Source organism: Procambarus clarkii, chromosome 39 (assembly GCF_040958095.1).
Source record: "Procambarus clarkii isolate CNS0578487 chromosome 39, FALCON_Pclarkii_2.0, whole genome shotgun sequence".
Taxonomy (NCBI): Eukaryota; Metazoa; Arthropoda; class Malacostraca; order Decapoda; family Cambaridae; genus Procambarus; species Procambarus clarkii.
The window spans coordinates 39,069,868-39,084,611 of NC_091188.1; the positions used below are offsets into that span (position 1 = coordinate 39,069,868).

The 14,744-nt window shown below is 40.5% G+C and overlaps 2 protein-coding genes across 3 annotated transcripts in view; both read left to right on the forward strand.

Moving 5' to 3' along the window:
* LOC123760270 (uncharacterized) overlaps positions 1-14,744 on the forward strand; it is a 743,064-nt gene that overhangs the window by 655,312 nt on the left and 73,008 nt on the right. The window lies entirely within an intron of this gene.
* LOC123753760 (kiSS-1 receptor) overlaps positions 1-14,744 on the forward strand; it is a 38,878-nt gene that overhangs the window by 8,160 nt on the left and 15,974 nt on the right. The window contains exons 5-6 of the mRNA XM_069338398.1: positions 8,333-8,490; positions 10,069-10,230. Of these exons, the coding sequence (XP_069194499.1) occupies positions 8,333-8,490; positions 10,069-10,230 (320 nt within the window). The remainder of the gene's footprint in view (positions 1-8,332; positions 8,491-10,068; positions 10,231-14,744) is intronic.

Sequence of the window (14,744 nt, forward strand, 5' to 3'; positions counted from 1 at the left end):
TCTTGGCCTACTATGCAATGCCCAATTTGCCTAATAGGCCGAGTGATTTTCTTTATTTTCAATAAATTGTTTCCAATATGTTAATTTGTATTATTATTATTATATTATATTAGGAACATAAAATATTGACTTAGTTGTGTTAGTTTAGGTTAGGTTTAGATAGGTTAGGTTACGTTCGGTAGGGTTGGTTAGGTTCGGACATATATCTACGTTAGTTTTAACTTAAATTTAAACAAAATAACTAATTAACTTATACATAATGAAATGGGCAGATTTATCATTTCATAAGAAAAAATTTGAAAAATATATAAATTCAGGAAAACTTGCCTTATTAGGCAAATCGGGCCTTGCATAGTTGGCCGAGTACGACGTTCTGACTACTAGATACAACATACAACATATAACTAAGAACTCTTTGACCCGACCAGGATTCGAACCCATGCCGTCCAGGAACACCCCTAAACGTTCACAGTACCGTGACCACCGCACCAATGATCGTCTATAAGGATTGGTCAGTCCTGGTGCTTATTAACTAAGCTCCCTGATCTATGGCTTGCGCGTTCATGCCGCTTTCTCACACATGTTAAACTCAGTGCGGCCCGTGCATGCGCCAGAATTTGATGAAAAACTGTACCCAAATGGATCCATGAGTGTCGTCGGGGGTTGATCATTCAGGGAGCTTAGTTAATAAGCACTAGGAATGACCAATCCTTATAGACGATCATTGGTGCGGTGGTCACGGTACAGTGTACGTTTAGGGGTGATCCTGACGGCATGGGTTCGAATCCTGGCCGGGTCAAAGAGTTTTGAGTGATCTATGGCTTGTGCGTTCATGCAGCTTTCTCATATATATCCCAAATCCTTATCCTGACCCCTTTCCCAGTGCTATTTAGTCGTAATGGCTTGGCGCATTCCCCTGATAGTTCCTTCCTTCCATTCTTTCATATGTGTATTTAGCCAAAAAAAATTACCTCATGCATTCATTCCTTATCTCAAGATGTTGCAGATAGGAAAGAAAAGTTGTAGAAAATAAATCATATATATATATATATATATATGTCGTACCTAGTAGCCAGAACTCACTTTTTGGCCCACTATGCAAGGCCCGATTTGCCTAATAAGCTAAGTTTTCCTGAATTAATATATTTTTTCTAATTTTTTTCTTATGAAATGATAAAGCTACCCATTTCATTATGTATGAGGTCAATTTTTTTTTATTGGAGTTAAAATTAACGTAGATATATGACCGAACCTAACCAACCCTACCTAACCTAACCTAACCTATCTTTATAGGTTAGGTTTGGTTAGGTAGCCGAAAAAGTTAGGTTAGGTTAGGTTAGGTAGGTTAGGTAGTCGAAAAACAATTAATTCATGAAAACTTGGCTTATTAGGCAAATCGGGCCTTGCATAGTAGGCCAAAAAGTGAGTTCTGGCTACTAGGTACGACATATATATATATATATATATATATATATATATATATATATATATATATATATATATATATATATATATAATTTATATATATATATATATATATATATATATATATATATATATATATATATATATATATATATATATATATATATATATATATGTCGTACCTAGTAGCCAGAACGCACTTCTCAGCCTACTATGCAAGCCCCGATTTGCCTAATAAGCCAAGTTTTCCTGAATTAATATATTTTCTCTAAATTTTTTCATTTGAAATGATAAAGCTGCCCATTTCATTATGTATGAGGTCAATTTTATTTTATTTGAGTTAAAATTAACGTAGATATATGACCAAACCTAACCAACCCTACCTAACCTAACCTAACCTATCTTTATAGGTTAGGTTAGGTTAGGTAGCAGAAAAAGTTAGGTTAGGTTAGGTTAGGTAGGTTAAGTAGTCGAAAAACAATTAATTCATGAAAACTTGGCTTATTAGGCAAATCGGGCCTTGAATAGTAGGCATAGAAGTGCGTTCTGGCTGTTAGGTACGATATATATATATATATATATATATATATATATATATATATATATATATATATATATATATATATATATATAAATATATATATATATATATATATATATATATATATATATATATATATATATATATATATATATATATATCGTACTTAGTATCCAGAATGCACTTCTTGGACTACTAAGCAAGGCCCGATTTGCCTAATAAGCCAAGTTTTCCTGAATTTCAATATTTTTCTAAGTTTTTTTCTTATGAAATGATAAAGCTATTCATTTCATTATATCTGAGTAAATTTTTTTAAATTTGAGTTACAACTAACGGAGATATATGACCGAACCCAACCTACCCTACCTAACCTAACCTAATCTATCTTAACCTAACCTAAACTAACATAACTAAATCAATAATTTATGTTCTTGATATAATATAATACAAATATTTAAAATAAACCAACTGGAAACAATTTATTTAAAATAAAGAAAATCACTCGGCCTATTAGGCAAATCGGACCTTGCATAGTAGGCCGAGAAGTGCGTTCTTCAACTAGGTACGACACACACACACACACACACATATATATATATATATATATATATATATATATATATATATATATATATATATATATATATATATATATATATATATATATATATATAGGTATATTTTGGTAGCAGTCTTTCCTGTAGACATATATTATTAAATATGACCGAAAAAGTAAGATTAATAATTCTAACACGAATTTTCTCAATCTTTCGTACATTTCTTTTCACTGTTGGAGGTAATTCAAAAATCAATTCTCCAAAATTCATTTTTATTTCTAGTCTGACGCGACACTTGAGCGCGTTTCGTAAAACTTATTACATTTTCAAAGACTTTAGTTAACACATACACAACTGAATAGAACTTACACATCTCCGATTTTGTTTATATCTACATTTGAGTGAGGTGGATGGGGTGAGGTGGTATTTAATAAGGTATTAATTTCATCAACACAAGCCAGAACATGAAACAATGGGTATTGAATAGAAGTGATTGTAGAAAGCCTATTGGTCCATATTTCTTGATGCTTCTATATTGGAGCGGAGTCTTGAGGTGGGTAGAATATAGTTGTGCATTAATTGGCTGTTGATTGCTGGTGTTGACTTCTTGATGTGTAATGCTTCGCAAACGTCAAGCCGCCTGCTATCGCTATATCTATCGATGATTTCTGTGTTGTTTACTAGGATTTCTCTGGCGATGGTTTGGTTGTGGGAAGAGATTATATGTTCCTTAATGGAGCCCTGTTGCTTATGCATCGTTAAACGCCTAGAAAGAGATGTTGTTGTCTTGCCTATATACTGGGTTTTTTGGAGCTTACAGTCCCCAATAGGGCATTTGAAGGCATAGACGACGTTAGTCTCTTTTAAAGCGTTCTGTTTTGTGTCTGGAGAGTTTCTCATGAGTAGGCTGGCCGTTTTTCTGGTTTTATAGTAAATCGTCAGTTGTATCCTCTGATTTTTGTCTGTAGGGATAACGTTTCTATTAACAATATCTTTCAGGACCCTTTCCTCCGTTTTATGAGCTGTGGAAAAGAAGTTCCTGTAAAATAGTCTAATAGGGGGTATAGGTGTTGTGTTGGTTGTCTCTTCAGAGGTTGCATGGCGTTTCACTTTCCTTCTTATGATGTCTTCGACGAAACCATTGGAGAAGCCGTTGTTGACTAGGACCTGCCTTATCCTACAGAGTTCTTCGTCGACTTGCTTCCATTCTGAGCTGTGGCTGGGAGCACGGTCGACATATGCGTTAACAACACTCCTCTTGTACCTATCTGGGCAGTCGCTTTTGGCATTTAGGCACATTCCTATGTTCGTTTCCTTAGTGCAGACTGCAGTGTGGAAACCTCCGCTCTTTTCCATGACTGTTACATCTAGAAAGGGCAGCTTCCCACCCTTTTCCATCTCGTAAGTGAAACGCAGCACGGAACGCAGTAGATGGGGTCGCCATGGGTTCTCCCCTAGGTGTCCTGTTTGCAAACTTCTACATGGGTACCATCGAGCAAAAAGTCTTAGTCGACATGAACATGAAACCGGCCATATACTGCAGGTATGTTGACGACATTTTTACACAAGTACCTGATGTCAGACATCTGCAGGAGTTGAAGGAGGCATTTGAGCGGAGTTCTGTGCTGCGTTTCACTTACGAGATGGAAAAGGGTGGGAAGCTGCCCTTTCTAGATGTAACAGTCATGGAAAAAAGCGGAGGTTTCCACACTGCAGTCTACACTAAGGAAACGAACATTGGAATGTGCCTAAATGCCAACAGCGACTGCCCAGATAGGTACAAGAGGAGTGTTGTTAACGCATATGTCGACCGTGCTCTCTGCCACAGCTCAGAATGGAAGCAAGTCAACGAAGAACTCTGTAGGGTAAGGCAGGTCCTAGTCAACAACGGCTTCTCCAATGGTTTCGTCGAAGACATCATAAGAAGGAAAGTGAAACGCCATGCAACCTGTGAAGAGACAACCAACACAACACCTATACCCCCTATTAGACTATTTTACAGGAACTTCTTTTCCACAACTCATAAAACGGAGGAAAGGGTCCTGAAAGATATTGTTAATAGAAACGTTATCCCTACAGACAAAAATCAGATTATACAACTGACGATTTACTATAAAACCAGAAAAACGGCCAGCCTATTCATGAGAAACTCTCCAGACACAAAACAGAACGCTTTAAAAGAGACTAGCGTCGTCTATGCCTTCAAATGCCCTCTTGGGGACTGTAAGCTCCAAAAAACCCAGTATATAGGCAAGACAACAACATCTCTTTCTAGGCGTTTAACGATGCATAAGCAACAGGGCTCCATTAAGGAACATATAATCTCTTCCCACAACCAAACCATCGCCAGAGAAATCCTAGTAAACAACACAGAAATCATCGATAGATACAGCGATAGCAGGCGGCTTGACGTTTGCGAGGCATTACACATCAAGAAGTCAACACCAGCAATCAACAGCCAATTAATGCACAACTATATTCTACCCACCTCAAGACTCCGCTCCAATATAGAAGCATCAAGAAATATGGACCAATAGGCTTTCTACAATCACTTCTATTCAATACCCATTGTTTCATGTTCTGGCTTGTGTTGATGAAATTAATACCTTATTAAATACCACCTCACCCCATCCACCTCACTCAAATGTAGATATAAACAAAATCGGAGATGTGTAAGTTCTATTCAGTTGTGTATGTGTTAACTAAAGTCTTTGAAAATGTAATAAGTTTTACGAAACGCGCTCAAGTGTCGCGTCAGACTAGAAATAAAAATGAATTTTGGAGAATTGATTTTTGAATTACCTCCAACAGTGAAAAGAAATGTACGAAAGATTGAGAAAATTCGTGTTAGAATTAATAATCTTACTTTTTCGGTCATATTTAATAATATATATATATATTGGTGTATAATGGCAGCAGGATTTATTTCAAACAATTTGCAAATTGTATAAATAAGTGTTATACATTCTATAGTAATTCACTTCTTTTCTTCACCTTAAAATTACGAAAATGAGTTTTGGAGAACTCCTATTTCAGCTAAGCCCTGATGCTAAGAAAATAGTTAGAGGGATAGAAGCCCTAAACCAGAAAATATTAAATACAGAAAATGCGGTCATATTCAATGAAACATATATATATATATATATATATATATATATATATATATATATATATATATATATATATATATATATATATATATATATATATATATATATATATATATATAAATATATATATATATATATATATATATATATATATATATATATATATATATATATATATATGACAATGTATATTGTCACATTCTTAATCACGTGTTTATTTTCGTGATATACACACACATATATATATATATATATATATATATATATATATATATATATATATATATATATATATATATATATATATATATATATATATATATATATATATATATGTGTGTGTGTGTGTGTGTGTGTGTGTGTGTGTGTGTACTCACCTAATTGTACTCACTTAATTGTGCTTGCGGGGGTTGAGCTCTGGCTCTTTGGTCCCGCCTCTCAACCGTCAATCAACTGGTGTACAGATTCCTGAGCCTACTGGGCTCTATCATATCTACATATGAAACTGTGTATGGAGTCAGCCTCCACCACATCACTTCCTAATGCATTCCATTTACTAACTTCTCTGACACTGAAAAAGTTCTTTCTAATGTCTCTATTGCTCATTTGGGTACTCAGCTTCCACCTGTGTCCCCTTGTTCGCGTCCCACCAGTGTTGAATAGTTCATCCTTGTTTACCCGGTCGATTCCCCTGAGGATTTTGTAGGTTGTGATCATGTCCCCCCTTACTCTTCTGTCTTCCAGTGTCGTAAGGTGCATTTCCCGCAGCCTTTCCTCATAACTCATGCCTCTTAGTTCTGGGACTAGTCTAGAAGCATACCTTTGGACTTTTTCCAGCTTCGTCTTGTGCTTGACAAGGTACGGGCTCCATGCTGGGGCCGCATACTCCAGGATTGGTCTTACATATGTGGTGTACAAGATTCTGAATGATTCCTTACACAGGTTCCTGAACGCCGTTCTGATGTTAGCCAGCCTAGCATATGCCGCAGACGTTATTCTCTTTATGTGGGCTTCAGGAGACAGGTTTGGTGTAATATCAACTCCTAGATCTTTCTCTCTGTCTGTTTCATTAAGGACTTTATCTCCTATTCTGTATCCTGTGCCTGGCCTCCTGTTTCCACTGCCTAGTTTCATTACTTTGCATTTACTCGGGTTGAACTTCAACAGCCATTTGTTGGACCATTCACTCAGTCTATCCAGGTCATCTTGTAGCCTCCTACTATCATCCTCTGTTTTAATCCTCCTCATAATTTTTGCATCATCAGCAAACATTGAGAGGAACGAATCTATACCCTCTGGGAGATCATTTACATATACCAGAAACAGTATAGGTCCAAGGACTGACCCCTGCGGGACTCCACTTGTGACGTCTCGCCAATCTGAGACCTCACCCCTCACACAGACTCGTTGTCTCCTGTTGCTTAGGTACTCCTCTATCCACCGGAGTACCTTCCCTTTCACTCTAGCCTGCATCTCCAACTTTCGCACTAGCCTCTTGTGTGGCACTGTATCAAAGGCTTTCTGACAATCCAAAAATATGCAGTCTGCCCACCCTTCTCTTTCTTGCCTTATTTTTGTTGCCTGGTCGTAGAATTCAATTAACACTGTGAGGCAGGACCTGCCATCCCTGAACCCATGTTGATGCTTTGTTACAAAGTTCCTTCGCTCCAGATGCTCCACTAGTTGTTTTCGCACAATCTTCTCCATCAGCTTGCATGGTATGCATTTTAGGGACACTGGCCTGTAGTTCAGTGCCTCCTGTCTATCCCCTTTCTTGTATATCGGGACTACGTTAGCTGCTTTCCAAATATCTGGCAGTTCCCCTGTTGCCAGTGATTTGTTATACACTATGGAGAGTGTGTGTGTGTGTGTGTGTGTGTGTGTGTGTGTGTGTGTGTGTGTGTGTGTGTGTGTGTGTGTGTTGTTGAATATGACCGAAAAAGTAAAATTAATAATTCTAACACGAATCTTCTCAATATTTCTTATGTTTTTCTTCACTGTCGGTGGTAATAAAAATTATAATTCTCCGAAATTCATTTTTTAATTGTCTGACGCCTGAACGCGTTTCGTAATTCGTATTACATTTTCAAAGACTTAATTTACACACAAATTCTTCGTACTTATACTCTATTGGATGAGGTGATATGGTACAAAAGTTTTGGGTGAGGTGACAAACACAAGACAGAACACGAAACAATGGGTATAAATTGGAAAAGTGAACATATGAATGGAAGTAACTGCAGAAGGTCTATTGGCCCATACTTCCTCTTGCTGCTTCCATATTGGTTCGGGGTCTTGAAGTAGGTAGAATATAGTTGTGCATATACCTACTTCAAGTCCCCGAACCAATATGGAAGCAGAGGTGTTACTCCCAACTATATATAAAAAATATATTTATTACATTAATTTATATCACTTATACAGCTAATTCTGATATTCAACCTAACTTTGTTGTCATACTAATCTCTTCTAAATTATTACAAAACTCATTCTCGCTTTTTTCATTTTACGGAGACGTTACATTTATCACATGGAATAACTGCCTTCATCACATGTAGGAGTAACTATGTTTAACGCCCGAAAATAAGAGATTACGTCCATAACTCGTAGGAGGGACATCCTTCTAAATAGATGGACTAGAACCTATACATTTTCAAAAAAGGGAAGATAGACGTTTCAGAATCGAAGTATATTTCCAGGTTGTGTCGATGTTGGTTGTGGTGGTGGTGCTGTTTGTGGTGTGCTGGGGACCCATCCTGGTGGTGAACGTTCTCAAGGCCTACGCCATCATCCCGGCCTACTCCGTCCCACTCAAGCACGTGGTCACGGCTGCCGACCTCTTCTCCTACTGCAATAGGTTAGACTTGACACTTCTTCATCCAGACATAGTCGTCCTTGTCACCTTTCGCAGCTTCACCCAACTTGTTCTCAACCTTCCCTATATCACCCAACTTGTTCTCAACCTTCCCTATATCACCCAACTTGTTCTCAACCTTCCCTATATCACCCAACGTGTCCTCAACCTTCCCTTTATCACCCAACTTGTCCTCAACCTTCCCTTTATCACCCAACTTGTCCTCAACCTTCCCTATATCACCCAACTTGTCCTCTACCTTCTCTTTATCACTCAACTTGTCCTCAACCTTCCCTATATCACCCAACTTGTCCTCTACCTTCTCTTTATCACTCAACTTGTCCTCAACCTTCCCTATATCACCCAACTTGTCCTCAACCTTTCCTATATCACCCAACGTGTCCTTAACCTTCCCTATATCACCCAACTTGTCCTCAACCTTCCCTATATCACCCAACTTGTCCTCAACCTTCCCTATATCACCCAACGTGTCCTTAACCTTCCCTATATCACCCAACTTGTCCTCAACCTTCCCTATATCACCCAACTTGCATTAGACCTTCCCTATATCACCCAACTTGTCCTCAACCCTCCCTTTATCACCCAACCTTCCCTATATCACCCAACTTGTCCTCAACCTTCCCTATATCACCCAACGTGTCCTCAACCTTCCCTTTATCACCCAACTTGTCCTCAACCTTCCCTATATCACCCAACTTGTCCCCAACCTTCCCTATATCACCCAACTTGTCCTCAACCTTCCCTATATCACCCAACTTGACAGTCGTGTTCCACACTACCTCCACCAGCACTCAAAGTATACTTTCAAAGTAAGCTCAACAACAAACGCTTAAGTTTCCCCCTTGGTCGTGTACAAATTGCCTAGTTAAGCCATGTAGTTTGCCACTTATCATTGCAATGTTTTTCACTGATTTTTTCATTTCATTCAAAAACCAAAGTTTTTTTAAATTGAATTCTAATGTTGCAATTTTGGTATCAAAGCATTATTCCAAATATTGATAAGATGTGTTGGCCTCAGTGGTCATCATTCAACCCGTTCTCGCACTTTCGTATAGTCAATATTGACTTATTAAAAACGTGCATATGTGACATACTAAACATACTAGTTTACCTTGAAAAGCTTCATAGAAAACACCGACCTTACCTAACCTTCTTAGCATGTTAAGATAAGCATCTTATTGCTTCGTAATTACAAATATTACTTAACCTGTTATAGGTATAGGTAAACCTATTATAGGTATAGGTTAAGTAAGAATTGTAGTTAGGAAGCAATAAGATGCTTATCTTAACATACTAAGAAGGTTAGGTAAGGTCGGTGTTTTCTATGAAGCTTTTCAAGGTAAACTAGTATGTTTAGTATGTCACATATGCACGTATTTAATAAGTCAATATTGACTGTAAGAAAGTGCGAGAACGGGTTGTTATACTATTATGGTGAAGTTTCTCAACAATTTATGAAAATCAGAACATTTAACACTAACCACGAAATGAATGACACAGTTCCAAACACACTTCCTAAGACCTTGAGCATTCACTTCAATAATCCCCGTCTCCCTGCAGCTGTGTCAACCCTATTGTATACGGCTTCATGTCCAGGAACTTCCGGGAGAGTTTCAGGCAAGTTCTTTGTTGCCGCCAGGGTCTCCGTCCTCCCGCTGTCTCCCGCCAGATGTCTCTCTCTGTCACAAGAACATCTATACTTCGCTATAACAATGACACCAGGTGAGCATGCTTGGGCTGTTATTGACACCAGGTAAGGATCTCTGGGCCATTATTGACACCAGGTGAGCATGTTTGAGCTGATATTGACACCAGGTGAGCATGTTTGAGCTGATATTGACACCAGGTGAGCATCTCCACGCTGGTAGTGACACTAGATGTTCATCGCTTCACTGATATTGACACCAAATGAGCATCTTTGATCTCTTACTAACCTTTGGTGAGCATTCTATGCGGTTATTTGATTCCTGGTGAGAAACTGTATGCTGTAATTCACACCCAGTGAACTGCACTATTCTGTTATTCACACTCAGTGAACAGCACTATACTGTTATTCACACCCAGTGAACAGCACTATACTGTTATTCACACCCAGTGAACAGCACTATACTGTTATTCACACCCAGTGAACAGCACTATACTGTTATTCACACCCAGTGAACAGCACTATACCGTTATTCACACCCAGTGAACAACACTATACCATTATTTACACCCAGTGAACAGCACTATACCGTTATTCACACCCAGTGAACAGCACTATACCGTTATTCACACCCAGTGAACAGCACTATTCTGTTATTAACACCCAGTGAACAGCACTATACTGTTATTCACACCCAGTGAACAACACTATTCTGTTATTAACACCCAGTGAACAACACTATACTGTTATTCCCACCCAGTGAACAACACTATTCTGTTATTAACACCCAGTGAACAGCACTATACCGTTATTCACACCCAGTGAACAGCACTATACCGTTATTCACACCCAGTGAACAGCACTATACCGTTATTCACACCCAGTGAACAACACTATTCTGTTATTGAAATCTGTGAGCATTTTGAAGCAATTATTATTGACGTCAGATGAACGTCTCTTACCTGTTTTGACGCAATATGAGCGTCTCTTCACTGTTATTGACGCAATATGAGCGTCTCTTCACTGTTATTGACGCAATATGAGCGTCTCTTCACTGTTATTGACGCAAGATGAGCGTCTCTTCACTGTTATTGACGCAAGATGAGCGTCTTTTCACTGTTATTGACGCCAGGTGAGAATCACCATCTCCCTTACCATACTTTTCTGACCCACACTTTTTTTTTTACCTTCCACCACTTTTCTGACCGTACACCTCTTTTCTGACTCTAAGCCACTTCTTTGATCCTTCTCCACTTTTCTGACCCTTCACCACTTGTCTGAACCGACGCCACTTTTCTGGCCCTACAATACCTTTACTCTTCACGACTTTCCCTTAATCCCTTTAACAATTTTCACCAAATTGTTTCATATGATTTTTAGGGGAACCTCATTAGAGAGTACATAAAAAAATTAAGATGAGACAACCCATGACATCACCCTAACAAGAGAAATGTTAAATAAAAATAATTGTATAATAGACAAGACTCAAGATATAAGAAGATTACACATTCTTGAAGCCATAAAAGTCGAACGGAACTCAAATAATGGAACTATTCACTCTACTCACCGTGAGAGTAAGAACAAGACCGGAACGTGAAGATGCCAACGTTGACAACACGGCTCAAAACGCCGTGTCCACGACTCAAAACGCCGTGTCCACGACTCAAAACGCCGTGTCCACGGCTCAAAACGCCGTGTCCACGACTCAAAACGCCGTGTCCACGGCTCAAAACGCCGTGTCCACGACTCAAAACGCCGTGTCCACGACTCAAAACGCCGTGTCCACGACTCAAAACGCCGTGTCCACGACTCAAAACGCCGTGTCCACGACTCAAAACGCCGTGTCCACGGCTCAAAACGCCGTGTCCACGACTCAAAACGCCGTGTCCACGGCTCAAAACGCCGTATCCACGACTCAAAACGCCGTGTCCACGACTCAAAACGCCGTGTCCACGACTCAAAACGCCGTGTCCACGACTCAAAACGCCGTGTCCACGACCCAAAACGCCGTGTCCACGACTCAAAACGCCGTGTCCACGACTCAAAACGCCGTGTCCACGACTCAAAACGCCGTGTCCACGACTCAAAACGCCGTGTCCACGACTCAAAACGCCGTGTCCACGACCCAAAACGCCGTGTCCACGACTCAAAACGCCGTGTCCACGACTCAAAACGCCGTGTCCACGGCTCAAACCGCCGTGTCCACGACTCAAAACGCCGTGTCCACGACTCAAAACGCCGTGTCCACGACTCAAAACGCCGTGTCCACGACTCAAAACGCCGTGTCCACGACTCAAAACGCCGTGTCCACGGCTCAAACCGCCGTGTCCACGACTCAAAACGCCGTGTCCACGACTCAAAACGCCGTGTCCACGACTCAAAACGCCGTGTCCACGACTCAAAACGCCGTGTCCACGGCTCAAAACGCCGTGTCCACGACTCAAAACGCCGTGTCCACGACTCAAAACGCCGTGTCCACGACTCAAAACGCCGTGTCCACGACTCAAAACGCCGTGTCCACGACTCAAAACGCCGTGTCCACGACTCAAAACGCCGTGTCCACGACTCAAAACGTCGTGTCCACGACTCAAAACGCCGTGTCCACGACTCAAAACGCCGTGTCCACGACTCAAAACGCCGTGTCCACGGCTCAAAACGCCGTGTCCACGACTCAAAACGCCGTGTCCACGGCTCAAAACGCCGTGTCCACGACTCAAAACGCCGTGTCCACGACTCAAAACGCCGTGTCCACGACTCAAAACGCCGTGTCCACGGCTCAAAACGCCGTGTCCACGACTCAAAACGCCGTGTCCACGACTCAAAACGCCGTGTCCACGACTCAAAACGCCGTGTCCACGACCCAAAACGCCGTGTCCACGACTCAAAACGCCGTGTCCACGACTCAAAACGCCGTGTCCACGGCTCAAACCGCCGTGTCCACGACTCAAAACGCCGTGTCCACGACTCAAAACGCCGTGTCCACGACTCAAAACGCCGTGTCCACGGCTCAAAACGCCGTGTCCACGGCTCAAACCGCCGTGTCCACGACTCAAAACGCCGTGTCCACGACTCAAAACGCCGTGTCCACGACTCAAAACGCCGTGTCCACGACTCAAAACGCCGTGTCCACGACTCAAAACGCCGTGTCCACGGCTCAAACCGCCGTGTCCACGACTCAAAACGCCGTGTCCACGACTCAAAACGCCGTGTCCACGGCTCAAAACGCCGTGTCCACGGCTCAAAACGCCGTGTCCACGACTCAAAACGCCGTGTCCACGACTCAAAACGCCGTGTCCACGGCTCAAAACGCCGTGTCCACGACACCTCATTAATCTATATGTGCGTTTCCTTATTTTTTGGCTTTATTCTTCACCCTCCTTGCTCTACACCTATTTGTATGTACCCGACCTCCAGAATGTATAAATTCAATGTTGATTCGAAAAATGTAAATTTATAATAAGTGTAATACATTCTACAGTTAATTATTCTTATAGCTTTAGAGAAATCCTCTGCCAATTAAAAAAAGATGCAAGAGAACTAGTCAGAGAAATAGAAGCCCTAAACACGAAAATATTCGACACAGAATATGTAGTTATATTCAATTAACCATACTATATATATATATTTCAGTTGAATATGACCGAAAAAGTAAGATTAATGATTCTAACACGAATATTTTCATTATTTCTTATGTTTTTTCTTCACTCTCGGATAAAGTTGAAAAATGAACTCTCCTCTGTTCATTTTCACACTTATTTTTAGTCTGATGCCTCGGGATGCGTTTCACAAGATAACTCCTCACATTCGCAAAGACTAATTTACCATGCTTTTGCGCAGAAATTAGTCTTTGAGAATTGCCTAGAGAAGTCAAGACCAGCAATCAACAACCAGTTAACACATAATTACATTCTACCAACATCAAGAACTCGAGCCAACGCAGAGACAAAATCCAATGACCCTGCCTTAAAAACACAAGCAGCCGCAAGAACATAAACTGGTTATATTGATGCATGTAATACCATATCAACATTCCCTATGCTATGCCATTCACCCACTTGTTCTGTACCACCTCACCCAAAGAAAATATAACCTTGTGCAAAAACATGGTAAAAGCATGTTACAGACTCCTGAGACGAGGAAATCTTAGTAGGAGCTCCACCGCCGCACCATAAATACTACACCTACTCAGTACAAGACCTCCTCATAGCACCTCACCAAACTCCAACGACAGCGCGGCTCAGACAAAGTTTCATCCAAAAAAAACCGGAAGACCTAGAGGACTACACTAACCCACCAGCTCCATAACTGGTACAGCCAGCCCTGCGAGGATGAAATCCACCATGAAGGCCCCATCCATCCTCAGATCTCTAGTATCAGCTATTGATACAGATAATGGCTCCAAAGAGCCTCCACTTATGGGCTTACCATAGCCCATGTTACTTGGAACGTTTTGTTCCGAGTAGCTGAATCTAAGGCAACAACAACAACAACAGCATGATAAATCAGTCATTCAGAATGTAAGGAGTGACCTTGCAAAACTCATCCCTATGCGTGAGACCAAAAATAAAAGTGTGAAATGAACTTAGGAGAG